General features: G+C 35.0%; 1 protein-coding gene across 1 annotated transcript; it reads right to left on the bottom strand.

Moving 5' to 3' along the window:
- Positions 1-7,424: 7,424 nt before the first annotated feature.
- Reps (RALBP1 associated Eps domain containing) lies at positions 7,425-18,558 on the bottom strand. Its single transcript, XM_085952324.1, has 5 exons — positions 18,180-18,558; positions 17,642-18,061; positions 11,927-12,110; positions 10,687-10,852; positions 7,425-9,168 (listed from the first exon to the last, which is right to left on the bottom strand). The coding sequence occupies exons 1-5, from the start codon at positions 18,327-18,329 to the stop codon at positions 7,617-7,619; spliced, it is 2,472 nt and encodes an 823-aa protein (XP_085808450.1). The 5' UTR covers positions 18,330-18,558; the 3' UTR covers positions 7,425-7,616.
- Positions 18,559-24,864: the final 6,306 nt, after the last annotated feature.

Consider the following 24,864-nt stretch of genomic DNA (forward strand, 5'->3'; position numbering starts at 1 on the left):
GTTGCATTTTTAAAACTTTTTTTGGTACTACCTATCCACCTACTTCTGTAGTTCGTGTTGCACGGTCTTTGAAATATTTTAGTTACACTCGACAAGTTCCTGATAAAAATTACTTTCATTTGAAAGACAATTATGCAAGTTACATTACCTACTTCAATACTTTATCAAACATTGAAATTGCAAGGCAATAAATTATACCTTGGGCTTAAAAAAATAAAAACACGGCAAAAAAATGATTTGTTATTATTCTCCAGCCAGTGTTGCCATCTTTTTCTATGCTGATTATAGAACGAAGGCGTAAAAATTATAGTATTTCTAAAAAATATATAGTACAGGAACATTTTTCGTCTTGAATCCTTTAAAATTATAGTATTTTGGTATATTTGGCGTAAAATTATAGTATTTTACATTTTTCGCGGAATTAAAATTATAGTATTGTACTATAATTATAGTACGGTTGGCATCACTGTCTTCAGCACCCTTTTTAGAAAAATTTCTTAGATTTTAATTTCTAGCACAAAAAATTCGAAACACTAATGTGGGGTTTTTGTAGAAACCCAATCCCTAATGGAACTGTCAAAAAGTTCTCTGTGTCCACCCGAATTCCGGAGTGGTGTATGTCATGGCTGGGGAGAGCTGACAGGACTCTAGCTTGGGGGACCGGGCTGTGGTAGTTACATTTTAAATTATATAATTGTGCAATATATTTTCTGACTATTATGTGTCGATACTCGACAGCTCCATTATTAGATGTATTAAAAATCGCCAATAATTCACTGTATAAGGAGATACCCTTAATTTGAACTAAAAAACAATTTGAAAAACGTTAATGTAGTGTTTCACACTGCCTTTAATCTTAGCGGTAGGTAGGGGGCCCACCAAATATCCTAGCCTGAGGGCCCGTTTCAGGATGTGGGGGCCATGGTGTAGGTACACCGAGTGCAATAGACAAAAGACCAAAACTAAGAAAAATTAGGCTGTGTTGTGTTGAGTAGGTTTGTGTATAAGTTAAATGCAATAATACTTCTTTTTGTCCATTTTCAATTAAGGTGACGCATCAGTGAAACGCCAAATAATTTTCAACTGTACGCGCGACGAAATTTTGGACTCGCTGCCATTCACTGAGAGAATGTTGACCCAGGTACACGTCACTTTGCTGCGTGATGGCGACGGGTCAATTAATTCTAAAATCGTGTAAAGATGACTAAAAACGTTACCCATTTACTTTAAAAAGAAAACATGTCAATGAATATATTATTATTGTTACTAATAGAACAATAAACAGAACATAAAATGGACGTATGTTGGATTTATATGACAATTAATATTTCGTTTGACAGGCGTCATTTTCACCCGCCACCCGCAATCCGCGCATCGCCTAGCGACGATCTTTTTAGACCGTGCCTCAACTAATGCATGGCCTTAATATTTTGGAACCTCAACAAAAAAATCGACGATAAACAAACGACTACACCCACTACAGTCAGTAGTGGTGTAAATCAAAAGAACATTTTTTTTCATTGGAATTCGGCATAAATATTGTAGCTCTCTAGAGTCTAGACCAAGCGGGTAGCACAGCCGATATTATTTGAGTAATGTTTAAGCATACTAGGCGCACATGTCCACCATGGTCGCTGTTAGTCCGCCAATCAGCCAGTCGCTGATGACACACTCAACGGTTACCGCCACTATGCCTCCAATTTAAAAAAAAAAAAAAACTAGGAGAAACTGTAAAAATATACCGCCGTGTATTGTGATATTAAATCCTGAGTGCGCCACTGAGGGCAAGCACAAGTTCGCGCCACTTCCCTCGGTCCATCGCCAACTCTTGCGCCTCCCGCCATGCCAGACCTGCTGTGCGTAGATCAATAGGTACTTGGCAGTAGCGTAACTATATTTTTAATCACGACAATAGACCACGAAACTGACAACAATAATTTAGTTCCATCTGAGGTTTTATTAAATAAATTATCTGATATCATTATTATATCACGCCATTGATGCTCCTATTATTTCATTGTGTTGTTTTATTTCTCAAGTACCGACCTACCTTCATTAAATATCTGATGGTCAGAAATTTTATGTGCACGAAAATAAATAAACTAAATATCTAGCTTATTTTCACCGCATTTAAATCGGCTGAAGGTATCACAAAACGTTAATAAAAATCGCATAAGGTAAATGCGTTTTGCAAGCTTGACGCTTATCTAAAAATGCTAGATCTGGCAAGAAAAATGCTAAGTTGGCAACGCTGAATACACTACTGTCATTTGGCCTCTAGGACTGTTTAGTTTTAAAATATACAGTCGAACTCAGTTATTACTATTATAACGGATATAGATAGATCTCGGATGTAATGAGGAAACATTTGTAGACTTTTTAGTTTATGATTTTCTCCTTCACTGTTATAATGAGCAACTTATCGGATATACCGAGCTAAAATATCGTCAAAATTTTTCTTAAAACTGTTAATGTGTCGATCGTTTAAAAACATTTCGACCCTAAGCAATAAAATCCGACCGAACAGGATGCCGCCGGGATCGCATTACGTTTATGACACTAGCTAAGAGCCTGTCCACATGACGCGTTCTCGAACAAATGAATTCCGAAGCCCTTTCCACCTATTTTGGAGCGAATGCCTGAAAATAAATATTAAATAAATTAATCCTCTCAACGCGGGTGCCCTCATTAATAGGCCATTCAATATAATTAGCATGTTATTTAAATGTGGTAATTAAATGCTCTGCGATATTGGCACGCTACTGTTCAAAGAAAATATTAAACTTTTCATAAACATGTGAATACTTTTAACAGTATATTTTGTATAAATGAGATTTTTCCACCTGCAGCAATGAAACATCGAAATAGGGGTCCAAAAATGTTATGAAACAATAAAAGAATGATTATATTTTGAAATATATTTATTTTGTAGTGAAAAATGCAGCATGTAATAAAGCATAAAATATTTTATGATTATTTGGTGAAGGACATATTTACTCTTAAATAATAAAAACATCCTTTGATAATTTTGTATAAATGTGAAAATACTAGGTAGTTCAGCTTAAAAACGGGCCTTCGTAATATAGTAATAATATATTATTAACGAAAATTGAATTTCATAGCAGCATAATACATAAATATTTTATTTACAAGTTAACCATTCAACACACTTCATATAGGAATATTTTTAGTACATTTTTGCCATAATTCATTTATGAAAATGGTTTATCTTTAAAGAAACACATCATTGATTATGATTACATAGTAAAATAGACAAATCTGATATCGAATATCTAATAATATACATTTATACAAAGCAATATTTATGTACATAGAATAAAAACATTAAAATAACTACAAAGATCCACAGCAGTCAACTAAATTTATATTGAATTGATGTTTGTGAGGATTTGCAATGAAATAATTATTATACAAATAAGTTACGTTTCATTGTTATCATTAATGCTTTGATGTAAGTAGTTTTAAATCACTACTGAAACTTTCAATTATTAACAAAAAAATAAACTCTTTGGATTGGTTTTTTTTATAAAAATCGACAGCGACAAAACGTAAAAATATTCATTATGCATAGTGTCATAGAATACTAAATATTTCAAATAATGTCACTGGTGAATTTAATACATGTTATTATTTTGTCGAGATAGTGTTAAATGACTCAGCAATTGAAACTTTCAGCACTGATACAATTTTTGGAATCAATTCCAAATAAATTCCCAATATCACTTTCCTTGAATTTCTCAATTTAAAATAATATTTTGAATTCAAATCCTATTATCCATTCGTCAACTTTATGGAATTATCATTCCAATTTGGTGTAATAGATGACACTTATTTTTACCCTAATTTTTGTACGTAATGCCCAAAGGAGCTGCTTATTTTAGTTGCCATCAAAATTGTAGTAGTACCCTGCAACTCAATTCAATCTTCGGTGTTATATCTCTGAGGATACTCAAGATAATATGCTGCACTCCCATATTGTTTAACCTTTTTACTGCCGGTAGGTGTATGTATGGCGGTACCTTGCACGCCGCGAATTTTATTGCAAAAATAAAAATCTATTTACGTTTTAAGTGGTAAAAACGAATTCTGTTTCAATTCTGAGTACGTGACGATATTCCAAATATATGTCGTTGTGTGTTCAACATATTTGTATGTTTAAAATAATTGATTTACGTAGTAAAATCCCGTTTAAAGCGCGTCCAAAGACATCATATGAGCGGCGTGACGTTCACAGAAAAGTTTGCATCTTAAGACATCATTGGCAGCCATCCGGTTTTAAAAGATTATTTGATGTTTTAAAAGTTTTATTTCATAGATAATGATTTTTTTTATCAATCTGCCATATGACTGAAAAAAGATTTTCCATACAAAGAAATGAGATATAACGGCAGCACTGATGAGATTCGTGAAGGATCTGCCACTAGCTATTTCTATTATCTAATGATATTAAAGCTAAAAATAGCATCAAAATACGTGCCTTTTGTTAAAAACATTGTATGTCCACTATATTTAAATGTAGTGTCATGTTGATTGAATATTAATTGCAGGGTGTTACTAAAATCTTGACTGATAATAATGTATTTATCGCAGTGAGGCATCTCCCCAATTCACTGACTGTAAGACTGTAAAGCGGCGATTAATTATATCACGTCACATGCTGTCACGGCGACAAATTTAGTCTATAGTTTCGTCATTCCGCAGAATATTTTGAATGAAAATTTTAATGAAAGAAAAACCACTAAAAACAAAGAACACGCGATTTTCACATGAGTTGAAAATGTGTAGGCCTGCAGAAAAACGTTCACAGACGTAGCGTTATACGTGTTCGCTGACAATGTTCGTTTTACTCATTTAGTGCTAACACCGCGACTGGCGCGTTTGGAGTCGTTGGCCATTCATTAGATATAATTAACATGTTATTTAAATGTGGTAATTAAAAGGTTAGCAGTGATTGTGTTAAAGGTTCAAAATGTGCTTCGGAATGGGAACATCAGTCTGATAATATTTTAACTAGGTACCAAGATAGACAACTTTACACATTTTTTTCCCGTAGCAGCAGCTTACTATGACAGCATGTAACGTGATGATAATGTATTTGAAGCATAAGTACAGTCATCCTATAAACAGAGTGGAGAGCCTTAATGAGTTAAATACACTATAGTACCAACCATGTGGGTGTGTATTTAAAAAAATATATGAATCCACAAATGAAATTCTTTTTACAGTGATTCAATAATGTAATATGAAATATTTACGAATACAGTGCATAAATAAAAGTACATAAATAACAATTGAATGGGTATTAGATACATATTATGCATTTAACAATGAAATATTATATACATCATACTGACATAAAGTAATTAACTTTAAAGTTGATCTTTTCATAAGCATATAGCAAAGGTTTCTTTGTCTTACGTATGTTTCTTAGGTCTCTCAAAATTATTGATTTCATATAAACATAGAGCCCAATGGCAATTGGCATAATTATTGTGAATTAATTTTTTTGCCTGTTTAGATTTGTACACCTTTCACTGCATTCGTAACTTATAATTTTTTGTTGGGTCAATTAATGCATAATGCGACCCAATTAATATAATATTATTAATTAACAATGTTGTCACATTGCATTTGATATAATAATATTTCAGTTGCCTTGACTTGCACCAATTTAAACAAAAGATTAATAATACGGACTTATACAATTCTATACATATTCTGAGGTTCTAAGTATGCTTGTGTTTTGCAATAAGTTATACTAGAAAAAAAAAAAAATTAATGGAATTAAAAAAACACTTACAGTCAGATCTCTTTATCAAACGAGATTTGGTCAATTTAGTTCCTATCTATTCTATCCAAAGCATTTAATTAACAACAGTTTCTATTGCATAAGTCCGTCTTATTATGATAATCCAATCCGACCATATTTATTTGGTACCTCGCTGCGAGGACTTCGACTACCAAGACACTATGGTCGGTCAATAGGAAGAGAATCAACAAATTGGGAGGGCTAAATCAAAAGGGTGTTTTTTTGTCACAAATTTACATTACAGGACAGCAATATGCATAAAAAAAATTATCAGTTCTGTCAATTATATTTTCACTGTTATTACTGTCCCAAAAAATATAAATAAATTACGAAATAACTCCTGCTGACATATTTTTGAGATGTTGAACAATATAATCTAATAAATTTCGGCAATACGGCATGTGCCCTTTTGACTTCGCACACCCGAGAGTAAAATCTTTATTAAAAATAAAATTTACAGTTTTATAAGCATGCCATTGAGATTACGAGAAAGATAGATAAAATGGATATATTTTGTACGTTCGGTGAGTCATAGCAATACTTTTTTTTAATGTAAAATAACATTTTTAATAAAATTTTATAGTCCAAACAATCTTATAATAATTTATGTAGCTTACAAAAATATACAAATTTGATTTCGTAATAATTAATTTTTAAATAATAGACATTGCAAAAAGGGTGATGTTTGTATTTCAGTTTTAAATTTACTTTTCTGTATAAAGACCAGTTTTACAATTTAGCAATTCAAAGTAATGAAGAAAAAAAACATTTCTTCTGACAATAACATGTAAAAGTATTGTTATCAACATTAAATTGTAGAAGCTGCCATTGCGTGTGGAGATTATTACGAATACCTTTTACAATTTAATAACATCTATCGAATTTGTTAGATACAATTTATCAAAATCTAAATCATTCACCCAATCGTTTTGATATGCATCAGGTAGATTTCAGTCATCCAGCGTAATAGAGGAACGGGAATCGCTGAATAGAGTATTACTGACGAATCGGGTTTTCCATTTCGATCACCGCAACTATCCACAGTTTTGAGTTTTTAAGAGTCCATAATTTCACCTCACAGGAAACAGATATAGATAGCTGACATCGGTCACCGACGGTTTAAGATGCCGGTCCTCTCGTATATTTCATACAGTATTTATAAAGTATTCACGATACCTACGCTTCACCGCGTCAATCGAGGTTATACATAATATTATTATAGCTATTATGCAGAAAGAAAACATAAATATTATGTCTATATTCATAGATGAAATTTAAATATAGCTTTTTTTATACAAGTAATTAAAAAAGCTAGGCCTTCCGGAGACATCAACTCTTCAATAATTGGAGATGCATGATAATTGTATAAAAAAATATAATTTCTCAATATATTTTATACTCTAAAAATTAAGAATCATAATATGTAGTAAAAATGTAAAGGAAGCAAACTTGAATTTTTGCAGTTCACACATTCGACGCGATATTTATAATTAAATATACAGAAACTATCTTCTAAAACACCACTCGAGCTTTTTTATTGCAAAAAAGATGATCAGCGGAATTGGGAAAAACAAATTCAATTCAAGCGATATTTATGAAAAACACATATATTTATAATACAAAGAAATGCAAGTTAACTAATTTTAAAATGATACCTAGAGATTATTGACGGCCTAAAAATATACATTGAAAACAAAAAAAGACAAATATGTAACACTCTGAGGTCTGCAAACTTACAGATAACCTACGGGGCTGTTCAGAGCAGAAACGCAGGGCGGGGGTGGCGCTAGACGGCGGTGCCTCCAGTTTCAAGGCGCACACGGAGGGTCTCCCGTTCCCGCTGAACGTCGGCCAGCTCCACGCTTAACTCCCGACACAAACGACACAGCAAAGAGTTCTGTTCCCGGAGCCTCTTGAGCGAGTCCTCACTGCGGAGTCCGGCCGAGGGGTCGCCGGGTAGCTCGAGCGGTGCGGCTGCGTCCGGACTCTCAGACCCACGGGGCGTCGGCTTGCGGTATACTTGGAAGGCTCCATGTTTCCGGAGAGGTGGGTTCATATCATCATCGAAGCTTGCCCGACTCCCGGGGAGACCGACGGTCGGACCATCTGATGCGGGCGGTGGGAGGCCTTCAGGAAAACGGGCGAAATCTGCAAACGTCTCTGCAGGGGTCCCCTCCGGGCTCCTCGGAAAGGCGTCAGTTGGGCCGAAGGCGGGATCCCCTGTAAGGCCAAGCACGTCTCCCTCACTGCGTTGGTTCACGAGCTTTTTGTTCTGAGGGCCTGCAATGGATGGAGAGATCCGGGGGGGAACCTGAGGAGGTGCGCCGGTGCACCCAGAGGGGGCGCTCTTGAACCTGTTCAGGTCCAGGCTGCTGGATCGGGTGTGGGCGCGATGGGGTCTTGGGGGCGGTGGAGGGGGGGCCTCCTTCTTGGGGGCAAACTGGAGTGAGAGGGGGCCGCCTGCAGAGCTGTCATCCCCACCGAGGGACCCATCCTTCGTGGGGGGAGGCGGAATTGCGCCAGCGCCTTTGGGTGTTGCCTTCTTAGCCTGCGGTCTCTGAATGGGTCTGATGTCGCCGGCGATCGCGGGGACAAATCCTGCATCCACTGATAGCCTAGCCCCCGGTCTCTTTGGGCTGGGGGCATCACGGCCGTCCCGGAAGTTGGGCAGGGTCTCATCCTGCCTCCGGGGGGAGGTCCCTCCGGTCTCGACGGCCTGAGAAGGTAGGGAGGAGGCATCAGGGGTGACCCGCAGCGGGACAGGATGGAATATTTTGGGATCCCTTTCGACAGCAGCCTTCTGGAAATCAAAGTTGACTGGCTTGGGGCCTGGGCTGGCTACGCTGGAGGTCGGAGAATCTACGAACTTGGTCCACTCCCTGTTTCCTGTCAGGGCCTCAGGCTTATTAGCCCTCGGAGGGACGTCTCCCGGCGCGGGGGGACTAGGAGAGGGGGAGGCATCCTCTCTGTTGAGACTTTTAACGTTGGCACCGTCAAAGTCGTCTGCCTCGTTTGACGAGAGTTCTAATGCGGGCGGCGGTGGGGCCGTCCCTGATGAGAACTCCGCGCCGAGACTGAGGTCGGTATCGGAGCCGAGATCGACTAGTCGGGAGGTGATGATCCTTTCGGGACTCGTTGGGGGTGACGGCTCCCGTCCCCTTGGGATGAGAGCCGGCGGTAGGACGTCGGGAACGGGTATCTCCTTCCTCCTCAGTACCACCAGGTGCATGGCGGTGGTGAATTCTTCGATACACAGTGCTCCGTCTTTGGTCACGTCGGACAGTAACCATATTTTGCGCAGATCGGCCACGGGAAGCCTTGACTTTTCGAAAAATAATCTGGAAAAGGGTAAATAGCTCTAAATGTTATTGTCATTTAATTAATTCTGGTAGGGTATCTTGAGTTTGATATCAGTAACTTGGAAAACTTTGTATATGAAATATTATCTATAGCAGCGCATCTATTCTATACATAAGGCTGCTATCAAGGGTATGTTTTAACAGCACCTCTCTTGGCTGTTAGCTTTTAGAGTGAATTAGACAGTTTTGACGGCTAATTTATTGTAACAATTAATTATAATACCTCAGTACATAAATACGATAGACTACCCTCGATAGCCGCCTTGTGTATAGAATAGATGAGCAGGGGTTACCAAATGTATTCAGTTCACGGCGCCCTTGGTGTCTCTTTTTTTTATTTTTCAAAGCAGTCAACTTGTTTTTTTATGTGTTTACAGCACGATATTGTTTCCATCCTAAACCAATGACTCGATTTTTCACATTATAGGAGAATTTTAATAGCATGATAGATGAGTGATATGGTTCGACGATAGTCACATTTTTTTCTCTGATACTGTCCGATCCTTTTTCATGTCTCCACATATTTAAGCAATATAGTTATGCTACTGTCTCCTAAAAGTTTTAACATTTCTGAATCCATCCTGGGATTTTCTAATCGAATCTTCTTAATTCCTTATCATAACTTCTAACTAAAACTATCACCTAACGGTGAACTTTGGCGCAAGTTGCACTTTGTCTATAGGGCACGTCATTTCAAATTATGCCATGACAGAAGATCTAATGTGCAGCCTTAGTATAAATGTTGAAAAATACTGATCAAGGAGCTATGCATGTAAGTGAAAAATGTGTTACCATGGCCAGATATTAAGGATATTATGTTGCATTGCAAATCCATCTAAAGCAAGCTGACACTTGTGAACTCTGAATTTTATTTACCAGGGCTGCATCAACATAAAAATGGCCTTATCTTATACAATAGATAGTCATTATTTTTAATATATACATAAACAATCACAAATAACAGTATATGAATAAGAAATCAAACCATAAAAATATTTAATAAACAATGCATTGCTGCTAAAACACAAAATATTATTTTTCTATACATACCAACCAATGACATTATTAATGGACAACGCACTCAATACAGTAGTTAGCAAATAAATTCACGCATAGAGACATTCACACATGCATAGGTAGACGTCACGCAATTTCCATTATGCGACCATCACGCATCGGGAATTTATAGCAATATCACCTTTATTGTAATGGCGTTAGAACAGTGTTTCTCGTATCAATCTTCATTTGAGCAAACCCGTTCGAACCGAACCATTCGGCAAACCCGACACAAAGCATCGGGAATTTATAGCAATATCACCTTTATTGTAATGGCGTTAGAACAGATTATGCCATTCGGCAGACCCGACAAAAAAGTGAGTGTCATTTTTCTTTCCAGATGCGTCGCCCATATTAATGTCATTGATACCAACCCAACCACATTAAAAACATTCTGGACTCTATTGGTACGAATGAAATAAAATTGAGAATGTTGGTTACCTGGCAACACTGCCAGGGACCAGTCCCCGCGCGTCCGGCTGCAGCTGTCGGAATTGAGCCGCATAATGTCGGCGCTGATCGGGCCCCACCCGCCACACCGACCTGCCCGGAGATTCTCCTGTCTCATCGTCAGACGAATGGCGGTCGGACGATTCCTCTTCAGTACCTGTAACATTATCATTAAACAATAACAAATGATTTGCTATTTGATTATACAATTATCCGGGTAAAACTGCTGGTTTATGAAGATATCAATATTGAAATTTCTATCTTTCTTTCTATTCTAGGTCTATCAGATACAATTTTTTTATTTGCAAAATCTCATTTGAACTTGAATTTGAATCTCATTTCAGGTTTGAACAAATTTTAATCCTGTAATCCCAGGATTGCAATCCCTGTTTTTATTGTAAGATGATTATTTTAATAATGTTTTGGTCATTTATAATTTTTGCGTTTGTAAAAAGGGCTGCATTACTTAGTAATATTGTTAATGGTAACATCATTGAGAACCCATCAACTGGATCCGAATCAAGACGTTGTAGAAATTGAAGCTGAGAAAAAAGAACTAAAGATGGTCTATGGTTTTAATTATGTAGCTGCAATTTATATTGCATTGTGGATTCAGTTGATCACTAATTTCACCCGAAAACCGCAAGTATTTTAACCAAAATTTAGATTCACTAAAATTGTAAGTACTTATTATATCCAATTCATGAAGTTGCCGAGTCACGGTGGCGATGAGTGAAAATGCGAGACAAGCTAACCAGCTATTCTAACATATCACTTAACTCCAAAATCAATAAAAAAAAAGTGATAAATATGCTATGTCATATTCCGAGATAATTATCCCAGGATGTGAACTGTCAGGTGTGACGTTTATTAACACGGGCCCTGGTAGTCACACTACCTGCAATTACATCCTTAGATGCAGCGATTTTTAAAATTAATACTAATGTAAAGTAATGCAATAATAATACAATATGAAAAATTATTTAAAGCTTGGCAACCCTGATTCAGAGTTGCACTGTTTATGTGACTGTCACTTGCCAGGACACCCACTATGGTCGCATTATTGGCCAATTAAAATTAATATTATTACCCTTCATGTGAAACAAAGTTGACATCCTGTATCTACAATGGATTTAGTAGAGATGATGACTTTGGATGATTGGTTGCTGTACCAGTGTACTATATCTGCAATGAGTTTTTAAAGGTTGCATGTTGGCAACATAATTTTTACCTAGTAATTGAGTGTGTTCTTCGCCAATTGATGCAGCCGGCCACCGTCCATGGCCGGCAGGGCCGGTGGCCGTCCACGGCCCGTGAGCCGTCAGAAGACCTTGTGCTCGTTGTTCCGCAACTGAGTTTGTCGGAGTGGGGCTTTCGCTAGCCGTACTCCACGGAGATCCATTTGTAGCCCTCATCTGCAAATAATTATAATCCATTATTTAGCGAATAAATTAGGTAGATTTTGAAAATTTTGAAGATTCATATGTTGATTTATTGAATTAGCAGAAATTAGCATTTATCACTAGAGTTTTAATGCTAGTAATGGCACACGCCAAGGATTCTACTGATGGCAATGACGACGAATATTTCAGAACAAGAAAGGAAAATGATGTTTTGTAAAGGCTTATCGTCATTGGAAACATCGAGGGTCGTCGTTGAAGAGGAAAGATGCCATGGACTTATTAATACTATGGCAGAAATCAGAATCAGCTGGAGAGGTAAAATTAGGTCATTTACAAGGAAGAATGATCCTCAACATAAGATGATTTTGTAAATTAGCAGAAACCTTTTTATTTAATTGTATTATCTTATAATCACATAACTTGAACTGCTCAGTAGTAACTAATAAATTATTCACTTGATCACAAGCAAGTTTTATAATAAGAGAAATCTTTTAAATTAGAGTCAAGATATACGATTATCTAGTTATGAAAGTTTTACAGCTACAATGCTCGATATAAATCACTATATTTCAAGGATATAGAATTATTTTTTACCAATTCATTATCAGAAATCATAAAATACAAACCAAACATAATTTAATTACCGCGTAAATAATTCGGGAAATGGGAATCGTCAAAATGTATTGGCATGCTAATTTAAATGGGACAAGATAAAAACAATATTTGGCACTGGCTATCTGAGGCAGCTTGATATTGTATAATTCTGTTAAAATGTAATGTGCAATAATAATAAAATTATTATTTATAAACAATAATAATATGTAATTTGAGATTAGTTGTTTGCTTCAAAAAGTGAGCTTTACAGGCATATAAGTTATCAGTCACACTGTTGACAGTTATAACTGATAAGAGAGCATCATTATTAACAGTAGAGATATGACACTGACATTAAAAACTCATTTACTATCACTTAAATTTAAAATTTACCAGAAAAAAAAATTACAAGGATATCGTGTTACATATTGGAATTAATTTCAAGACAATAACCATTGGCAAAATCTATAGCAAAGTGTTGGTCTGCAGGTTATGTGTTTGATTTACTCAATTAATATCCAACAGAATTGGGTTTAATATGGACATTTTATGATTGAAAGAAATTTTCACCAAAATATTATTAATATTTTTGGTACAGTTCGGTTATGAGGAATACAGCGGAAAACACATTTTGAAAATAGCCGATATACTGAATTATTTGTTAGGTTAACCTAACCAAACCTAACCCATCCTAAACTAACAAATAATCCAGTATATCGGCTATTTTAAAAATGTGTTTTCCACTGTATTCCTCATAACCGAACTGTACCATATTTTTATTAGTGGTCAAATAAAAAAACACAAAGTAATAAAGCAAGGTTTCTCAATCATTTTGAGCCAGATTACAGTACTAGTTTTTGATTTGCAACCCAAAAAAAAGATTAGCACAGTCAATGCTGACCAGTTAAATACCACAAAACTATTTTAACCTTTGCTATGCCTCTGCCTCACGATAATACTATAGCAGTATCTGACAGGCCGCAGATTTTTAAAGAGACAAATTAAATGTAGAGCGAAGCTCTTACTAAAATTGCTGTAATATTGATAATTTGGGGTTTAGTATTTCATAATTATTCAAACAGATGTCACTGTGTGTATAATTTTTTAGATTATGCAAATCAATCGACAGCGGCTAGTAATTTGAGTTTAAAGTCGGACGAGATAACTCGCGAAATTTGTATGAGCGACTTGTCGATCACGGCCTCATAGAGCGAGAAGACTCGCTGAAGGCATGGAACCGTTTAAGAAAGCTGCAAAGTAGGTTTAAAGATAAATGTCTCAAAGACGAACCTAATGATAAACCTTTTTTGCTGAACTATAAGCAATCCTTATCAATGGCACTCAAATCGAAAATGAATTGATAATAATTACATCTATCTCGGTCAACAAATGTCAATTGATGGAGATACACAGAATCAAACTGGCATGGACTGGGCGTCTGAATAGTATCTTCAAAAGTAACATCCCATTGTGTCTTAAACGTAAAGTGTTCACCCTATGTGTGCTACCAGTGGTCACGTATTCATGCGAAACGTGGACCCTCAATGTAAGAGAAATTCAAAAACTACAAGCAGCGCAACATGGCATGGAAAGACGCATGTTGGCATAACACGGAAAGACTGCATGAGGAAGCAGACAAGAGTACGCGATGTAATAGAGGTCGCCAAGCTGATGAAAGGACAATGGGCCGAATACGTCGTTCAGAAAAAGGACAACCACTGTACAAATGCAGTCATACAGTGGTACCCAAGAGGCAATAAACGACCACAGGGACTCCCTAAACCCTGTTGGATCAACGAACTCATGAAGTTTGGTGGATGTACGAGGCAGTAAAGAATTAAGAATCAAGAAGAGGCTTTCATCCAGTAGTGAATCGACCCCGAATCTTATTAATGTGAATCTTGGGTTTGAATTTGTTTGGAAAATCTTAGTATTAAATTATGTTTGTAACGAATTGCATGTATATTTTCTTAAAAATATTTTTATAGCTGAAAATACTTCACGACCCAATTTTAGAATGCGAACTGTAGGTTAAGAACCCCTGGTTTAATATTAAGTATCTGATAGTTCAGAGTAATGTTGACCATCATATAATTAACACTTAACATTACAATTAGGGCCCAGATTTCAATGCTAGTGCATGTTTTGTTAGGGTGTATGCGCTATGAGAGTTGCACAAAATCCAAAAACAAAATTTTATTGTGCATATAAATGCATATTTGAGACGTTAGAGCATATTTGAGACATTAGTGCATATTTCATAAATAAATGCATATTTTAGAGCTTTTAAATTTATAATTTTAGTTTTTTAAATTATTTTATCGAAATATAACTAAGTTAGGAAGGAAGATAGTTTACATGCACTTGCATTTTTAATGCCATCTCCGAGCTGTGGATTTATCAGTGAAAAATGTGAAGTTAACTCGGACACTATTATTTAAAGTTTGTCCAAGTGGACGTTGAGAGGTAGTTTTCTACATATAAAAAAAATACTGACAGATACCGGAATATGCGGAAAAATTTAATGCCAGAGCATAATATTGAAAAAAATAATGTAATTTTTTTCGGGCAAAAAACAGAAAATAGTATTTAGGGATAGTTAAGTGTGTCGTTTTTGTTTTTTAAGTTATGTTTGGTTTACATTGCATTTATTATTCAATTGTTTGTAAGTACTTGTGAAAAACTTGATATTCTTTGTTTGTGTTTTTTGTTCCGATATCGTATTATGTTGAAAAATTATTAACTAGTTATTCGATTTTTTCTCAGTAATATTGGGTAAAGTGGGTATTTACAATGTTTTCCCACAAAAAATGTCAATTTTTAACTGCATATTTCTTCGGTTTTAGTGCATATTTTATTGATTTTAAGTGCACACGTGCATGCATATAATCATGTTTTTTGTTGCATACAAATCCGGGCCCTAATTATAATTATTAGTACTCAAACAAAAACAACTACAAAGTAATACTTGAAGCATGGTGTGTTTTACTTCTACATTGTTTCTGGAATAGCATCGATGCCAGCAACGATTTAAACAACAACATAGAAATGATAGTGTAAAAATTATTCATCATACAAAAATAACCATATGTCTGATAACAAGAGTTGATAACTTTCACCCATTCACTGCCACAGAATAAAATATAATCAAACTGTCTGTGTAAGCATTTTCATATTGGAATCAATTAGCATTTTTATGGCCTGCATTTATGCGTGCGAATCGCCTTAAGAAAAATATTTGAATAAACACACATGGATGATGATATTAATCAGAACACATTATGCATTCAAATAACCAGTCACTTTTACTTTTAAGATGAATCTTTCCTTGAAAATCAACACCTCCCAATCACATACATATATATTTTCAACATTAATTGTCATTTGTCAAAGTTATTTTTGTATCCAGACACTTGTACACGCAGATTGATTCACAAGATTATTGAAGAAACTATTTCCAACTTACTGTACTATTAAAGAAATTTAATACTCCTACAAAACAATAACTGAGCATTTATTGACCACAAGAATAACGTTTAAGTTTGAATAATCAGAGTTTACAATCAATTAATTTTATTAATGACACCCGCGGATATTTCTTTTTATTCATTCTTGAATACTGAAGAACACTTCAAAGCTTACAAGGAAACGGTTTAAAAATCATGGAATCAAGATATATCATCTGTTGCCATTTGTCATGCAGCCGATATTCCCTGTGTGGCGATTGTTTTCTGTGAACATTTTTTTTGGGATGTCCCTTGATACACATTATTATAATAATAATAATATGTCACCTAAGCAATGTATCCTACAATCACAATAAAGTGTAGTATATAAACATATTTTTGAACAGAATAAATTTTTACTTTAAACAATGGCCATTCTTATAAATTTGATCATCAATATTAAATATTATATTCAAACCGTATTAGTTTTCTTTGTCAGGAGTATTTATTAAAATAATCATAAAAAAAACATGCTTTCATGAATGCAGCAGAAGCCTGTTATAAGCCTTAGTTTCGTAAACCTATCAACGGTTTGATTAGTCAGATTTGTACAAATCAAGTGTTTCCAAGAGATCGGCGAGTTTAATATAGGTATATATGGCCAAAGTATCCTGCGTAATGGATATAAAAGGATTAAATTATTACTTCCATGTTTTCAGATAGTATTAAGGTAGGTATGATTATGTTACAGAATATTGAGACAACAATTATATAGAGATGACAATGGAGACCAATAAACAGCTGCCTGTTGTAACGGCTTTTTAAAATTATGGCACAAACTCGATATAATGTCAAAAAATAGCTTTTTGAATATTGCCTTTTCAGCCTGCGTAGTTCAATGCATAAGGTACTGACTTTTTATCGGAGAAACGTGAGTTCGATCCCTGGTGTGGTCGAAATATATCTATGTGAAGGGTGTTTCTCTGATTGCTTCACTGTTGCATCATACAATTCGACAAGACACATGAGAAAAACTACTTAGCCGGCGCTTAATCACCAAGGATTTGGCAAAAGGTCTTTTTCGTGTCGAACAAAAAATGAACATCCTATTTCAAACTAACCCAGATGAAAAACATTTATTTTTATAATGGTTATAAAATTTTGAAATATGTTCTTACATAAATGCATAAAAACTTTTGAAATTGGATATTTCCTTAAATTGAAGGGAAAATAAATAATTCGTTAACAAGTCTATGGCGTTTCATTTTAAAGCCATTTTCCAGGAAGATATCACAGTCTTAAGTAATGCATTAATAATAAAAGACATTGGCAAATTAGCCTAAAATATTGTTGACTGGTAGGCATAAAAGATACTAGGAATTTAGTGACGTGTGTAATGCAAAAACAGATGAAAGACCTCTTAGGTTTAGTCTATAATAAGGAACAAAATCAATAAATCATAGGTCTTGTGAATTATTATGTCTCAATAGTTGTTGAACTCACCGTGTGTGAAAGATCCGATCGTTGTGATATTGTTTCAGATTCAACTTCTGAGTCTGTGCTTTGTGCCTCTATATTATCATGCTGTAACGCATTTTGGGGTATGTCTACGTCTGAAGAATTCGAAGATAACCGCATAGGTTCATAAGTCCCGAAAGGTTTCTCTCGCTTGTGGATATGTTGTTCTTTCGCGGGCGCCCCTGGCACGGGGGAGTTCGACAACTGGATCAAATCGGGGTCCGCCTCGCTGTTTAACGTCCAGGTGAACCTCGGCAGTGGAAGATCTATAGACGACGTGAGCAAATCGGCTCTCAATGACATGTTAGCTTGGTGAGCAGCGATCAACTTCAAAGCCGAATAAAACTGCTTTCGGTTAATGTGGGTGATTGTTATTGAGTTGTGCGGGAAGCTTAAATCGGTAATCTATAAATAAAACGTATTTGCGTGTTAATTGAGACAATAATCAATTTAATATCGGTTACGCCAATGAAAGTAAATATAAGTCGGTAGGATTATTAGCCGCACAGGAAAAACTTCTTACCTGTTTTAAAACATCGTTCGGTATATTAGAAGATCTAAACAGTTCCGTCGCTTTGAGAACGGGAACTTTTCCGTTGGATTCTTCGTCGCAACACAAAAACAGATCTCCGAAATATCTCTGTTCAGTTTCTGTCAGATTCAAGTCCTCCATTATAACCAATAATCTACGTAGAACTAAAATAACAATCTAAAATTGTTTACGAAAAAATATTAAGGAACCGTGTAAAAACATTATCTATTTATCGACATCGTCAGATTTTAAAATTATTTTTTTAAAGTTTACTTTTGGCTGTGTTTGTCGGTTACGATCACACGATGCAAATATGTGACAGATGCGGCCATTATTGAACCAAACCCTGCTCACTGCTGTTGTAGCTGTCCTTGAAAATGACACTCCGACTTTCCGCGGCTATCTTCACTCTGATCTATATTATTATTGTAAAATGTCTATGACATCTTTCAAAGTCTATTTTTATTTTGTGAACTATATTGAATTTAAAATTTCCAAATACTCAATTATACTATCAACTTCTGCTGTACAACTTTATTATAACCGCTACTTTATCAATGTTTCACCGAAATCTGAAATTAACTTTAATTAATTTCACTTGAAAACCTAAAAGGTACATACTTACATTACAATATCCAGTGACGTCCCTCGATAAAATGCCGCCCCATTTTTTATACAGTATTTTTATCATCCTTTCATGAGTCCAATATCTAGGAAATGTATTGTATGGATTCATTACTAACAAAATATCAGACTGTAATTACTCGCAAATCTGCACGTGTTGTTTTTGGTCACCAAGGACATAGAAGGGCAACGGAAGTAAACTAGATGTCGCGAACCCGACAAAACCAGTGAGTTGAATTTTTTTATGATATTTTCGTTATTACTAAGTTTAGGTAGGTAACTATTTCTATATATTCCGAATGATTCTCCTCGATTTGCCGCCCTTCGAGTAACTGCCGCTCCCAAGCGACGCTCAATCTGCCTACCCCCACGGGACGTCACTGACAATAATCTAAGGTGAATCGGGGTAAGTGCACCATAAAAAATGCATATATGAAATTTGAAGTGGTGCCACATTTCACAGGAGTATCACATTGCTTTAAAATTTTTATAAGAAGGATATCAACTATTTCTTATTCTAATTATTTTATCACCGTAACAATATAATATGCTGTTTTTAATTGATTTTGAAGTATTTTCATTTAAAAAGTATGAACATGTGCACTTACCCCACTTTCGGGGTAAGTGCATATTATCATATTATTTTTATTAATTGCTCACATAAAGAAAAGGTTCAATCTCCGATGCAATAAAACGCAATAAATACACAATTTGGCTTTATTAAAATACTAAATATGTGTAACAAAGCATATTTAAAATAAAACTGGTCAGGATGGGGTAAGTGCACCTAATTATTGCTAGTGATGGGCAAAAAGACAAATGTAAGTAATATGTTTATTTTTTAATCTTGTTTTTCACAATATTTACTAAATCTAATAACCAACCTAAATATATGTTTTAAATAATACAGTTAATATCTGAATAAGCAAAATTAATGTGGAAATAATAACTCACAAATCGCCTTGTCTCTATGTCATTTTTGAAACATAGTAAGTACTTTCAATGAAATATAAGGGGAAAATATACATAATGCATTCATTTATGTATGTTGTATACCCATACTTTAATAAATACAAAATGACTTATTCAATATTAAAACCATTAAAAGACATTTTAAATATGAATTCTCCTCGTCTTCCTGTTATGGGATTGGGCAAAATCGATATAATATCTGCGTCATGTACTTCTGATATATCATCAATTTTCGGGTATGAAAATACATAACAATTATCTTTACTTAAATGCGAAACCTTTCTTACGAATTTCGCAATGATTACCTTCTTTCTTTCGTCAATTTTTAAAATGTTGCCTATATAATGTTTGAGGCTCTTCTTTGCCACAAATTTGGCAAGTATCCAATTACCAAGTTCTTTTTTTTCAATATTTAGATTTTGTACATTTATTTGCAATTGCTCGTTAATGTCATTAGTATCAAAAGTATCTAAGGATAGATCTTCTTCCATTAACAAATTTAGAAAATAATCACTTTCATCTTCAGAACTCGATTGCCAATGTAAATGTTTGTAAATGTTTTTTATGATTTACTTTTGGTGCTATCTTTTTGCAAATTACTTTAGTTTTCTCCTGGAACCTCTTTTTAGTAGTCATTTTATTTTTAGACTCTTCGAGTTTATCATTTAAACGTTTTATGACATCATCATACGTTATAACTTCCGCTCCATATGAAAATTGTCTTTTTTACTTTAGCAGGCTCATTTCTTCGTATAGATCTTAACATGAGTTCTTCAAATGACCGTTTGATTGGCACTATTTCTGAAATATTTCCATCGTTATCCATGAAATCTAAATTAGCTGGCTTAATTATTTAGTCTTCTAAAATTTTAATCTTCTTTAACGGGTCAAGGTAGCTATTTCTTGCAGTAGAAGTAGAAGGCTCGGAATATTGAATACAATCTTCTCTATGTGGTTCAAATTGTGTTTCAAAAGGTTCTGAGGTGGAAGGTATAGCATAAAATGCTTCCAAATTTTCTATTGATGAAAACGGCTCTATATTGATTGTTGTACCTACTGATTCTTCATCCCAAGCATGATTTGATTTATCCAATATTTCTGTGATTGCTTGATTACTCTGATCAATACACAATTCAAAATCAGTAGTGGGTTTTGTTCAATCGTCTCTGATTTTTCAAGACGAAACTTTTCCCAGCGTGATAAAGTTAGAGGATCAAAATTGTTCGTATTTATAGCGTTTCTATCTAGTGGTTGAATACCACCCTTTTTGAACCCATTTTTTATTACTTGGGGATCAAGCTTATTCCAAATTTCTTTAAGTATTTTTGAAAAAATCTTTTTTGGAAGTTTGGAACCTACATGCAGCCGTTGCCACTTTACGAGGTTCTCGTCCGATGCGTCTTTCATCGATTTCATTACACTCAAGTCGAGTGGCTGGAGTATATCGCTGGAATGCGGAGGTAATTTTATTATGGTGACATTCTGTTTTCTGGCCTCCTCAATTATGCCCAAGCTTATGTGTGTCGTATGGCCATTAGTCGTATGGACATAGTAAATTAGTGATATTGGACGGGTTGGCCCTACTGACGGAAGAAAACACTCCTTGAAATATTTTTCAAAAATTGATGTCTCCATCCAACCGTTTTTGGTAGCCGCATATCGCGTAGTTGAAGACTTTTCAGAATCAGTCCACTCATCCCACACAAACTTTCCTTTAAAGATAATAAGCGGTGGACATTTATCACCACCTGTTCTGCAGCCCAACAGAACAGTAGTGTTATCTCTTCCTGGTGAACTAATCGTTCTGGTGGAAGCATATCCAATAAGCCCAACGACTTCAGTTTTGCTGGGATCTTTGGAGAAACTAGTCTCATCCATGTTCCATATTTGATGAGGGTGGTTTTGAAGATCCAGTTTTTCTATCTCATTTGTCAAAATTTCAAAATATTCGTTTATTGTAAACGGATCTAAAATTTTTTTCCTGGCATGTTCGACAGGTTGGGGTTTTTTTTATTGATAAATTGTTCCGTTTTGAAAATCCCATATACCAATCATGACCCAGAATTCCATTTTTAAAAGGTGTTGTTAAATTGTTATCCGCAATATATTGGGCGACTAACTCAATTACTTCCTTATTAGAAAGTCCAAATCCATGTTTCTCCATGACGTGTAGATTTTCGGTTAGGCTTTTTTCAACCTCAGCCGGTAGTGCTGTACTTGGCCCCATCGTGGTAGATTTTTCCCACGCCTCCCAGAAACATAACACATAATTGTCAATCTGGGTATTCCGAATTTTTTCTCTGCCTGGTACCTATTTATGCGACCGCTTTTTACATCTTCCACTGCTTCTAAAAGTTTTTCTTTGGTATAAGTAGTCTTTCTAACATAATTCCTCGGCATTTTCTTTCTGAAAAAAAAAACCAACATAAGTGTATAGGTACTCACTTCATTTTATATTTACAATTTGCAATGTTAAAATATTGTACTCAAATATAATAGTAAGTAATTACTTACTATAATTTAAAAAGATTTGTTTAGATTTTAAAAATATGTACCTAAGTACTCACTTAAGTATTTCCCATCACTAGTAGAGAGAGTTGCATGGTACTTACCAAATTGTAGTTTCCCAGCACAAGTTTTAGTAAAGTTATTGATAAATTACGACAACCCTCTTGACTCGAACTTTGACATAAACCAACTGAAAAACTTTGAATGGTCATAAAGTACCTATGTGTGTGGTGCACCTGCCATCTATGGGTCATATTGTGAATTTACTTGATTGAAAAAGATTCTTCATAGATGGCAGCATTCTAATATAATATGTTTGGAAGATAGAAGGCGGAGATGCACTTACCCCGTATATGCACTTACCCCGATTCACCTTACCCCTTTTTAAATTTCAGCTTTGCGAAAAGTAACTTTATGAATTTTTATTATTATTTATCATTTTACTTAGATAGGTACTTATCCATTTAATTAAAAGTTTGTATGAGTCTTCAAGAATAATTGTACCATACATTTTATAGTAAAAAAATTACTATAATTAAATAATAACCTAGGTAATATTATAATACCTACATAAAAAATCACGTTTCTATTTACAGTACGACTTTTATAAGTCTTCTACATCACAAGTTGTATGCGCTGACACAGTTACGTGACATGCTCTTTGCGTGTTAACTTGTCATTATTATTATTATTATTCCATGTCCGATCCTAATAGGAGCATATGGGCCTCCACAGAGTGGAGGTTTGTATTAACAGATTTTATTTTTACGAGAAATGGATGTCAGCCATTTGCTCAACCTATTAGGTCCATACCCTGACTCATACACAAATTGAAAAACAATATGTGTACTTGCTAGACCCAGGATTCGAACCTGGGACCCTTGACACCACATTTATTTAATCACACTTATTCTGTGGCACTATTGAGAGGCACAGTTTTCCCTTTTTGATACTCCTCCACACAATATTTCTACGTTCGAAATAATGCTCTGAGTCTGTTTCCGCAAAGATTTAGGCATTTTAATGTTAATAAAACTCCAAGCGATATCAAATACATTGAATTATGGATGCGGAGCAAGGTAGTTTTTAGTTCCAGAAATGACCGTGGTGAATTGGTGATGTATTAGAGAAGACTTGATATAAAAGTCGCACTGGATCTAGGAATCTAAACTCCATATTTTATGTTTCTATTGTTTCTCTGCCTTTGTATCCATATATCTAATATATAAAAATCAATATTTGTTTGTTTGTTTCTTCGTATTTTATGCGCTGCCATACCGTTCATCCGATTGCGAAAAAACTTTGTCAACTTATTGCTTGCACTTGCGCGAAGAGTATAGGCTATATCTTATATATAAAAATGAATGTCTGTCTGTCTGTCCCGTATGCGTTCCTATACCATTCATCCGATTGCGATGAAATTTTGGTAAGTGGTTGTATGCATACCCGCAAAGGTTTCTGAATTAGAAAAATCATCATCTTCTTCTTCTTCTTCATTCTATTTTCTTTTATTCGTATGGTTCCTATACCATTCATCCGATTGCGATGAAACTTTCGTCAGTTATTGTACGCACACCCGCAAAGGTTTCTAAATTAGAAAAACCATCTTCTTCTTCTTCATTATATCTTCTTTTATTCGTATGCGTTCCTATACCATTCATCCGATTGCGATGAACCTTTTGTCAGTTGTTGTGCGCACACCTTCGAAGGTTTCTAAATCAGTATTATATAAAATACAAAGTTTGTTGTTTGTTTGTTCCATCCAATTTTGATTTTTTTTTTTTACTTCATATTAATAACATTAATAACGTTTGCATATTTTTGATTCGATTTTAATTTAGTGGTCTTTTCAGCGCTCGAAATGTAAAATTCTACAAACCGGAGCGCTCGATAATTTTACGAAAATATTACCTAACATTATTATCAAATTGTATATGTATTTAAAAAATAAGTGTGTTAGATTTTTTATTTTATGGCATATGTCGCTTAGACGGTCAAATTAATATTTCCACGAGACGGAGCGATAATTTTGGGGATGTTACGAACCGGAACGGCGCTCCGGTGCGTTCCGATCCATTTCGAGCCCTGGGTCTTTTGTTTGACCTTTACTCTTATTAGAATTATTTTCATATTGCCATATTGTATTACACAGATATTTTAATATTAAAAAAATAATTACCTCTTATTATTTTTTAAATATCTAAGATAAATATGACCACGAAGCTACCCTGTGCGAAGCCGGGTACTTCAGCTAGTAATATATAAAAACCAATAACTTATTTAATACATAGTAAATTAAAATATACATTGGTATATTTCTTCTGAGGAAGAAAAAGACACATAAATGTTATAGCACCTGTACACATGCATGTATTGAAAAGGGAAGGAGACTCGGGTGGTCGAAATGAAACGCTCGATCGTCTCAACAGAGATCCATTTAATGCGGTAGACGACAGAAATATTGGGTTACAATCTTATTTATTACAAATACAGGTTTAATCGTAAAGTTACATAAAAACAAGAACATTTGATCAATTATTATATTAGAAATTTACATCGCCAAGCGTAGTGA

Source organism: Rhyacophila brunnea, unplaced genomic scaffold (assembly GCF_057557595.1).
Source record: "Rhyacophila brunnea isolate RB1 unplaced genomic scaffold, BYU_Rbru_1.0 scaffold_3, whole genome shotgun sequence".
Lineage (NCBI taxonomy): Eukaryota > Metazoa > Arthropoda > Insecta > Trichoptera > Rhyacophilidae > Rhyacophila > Rhyacophila brunnea.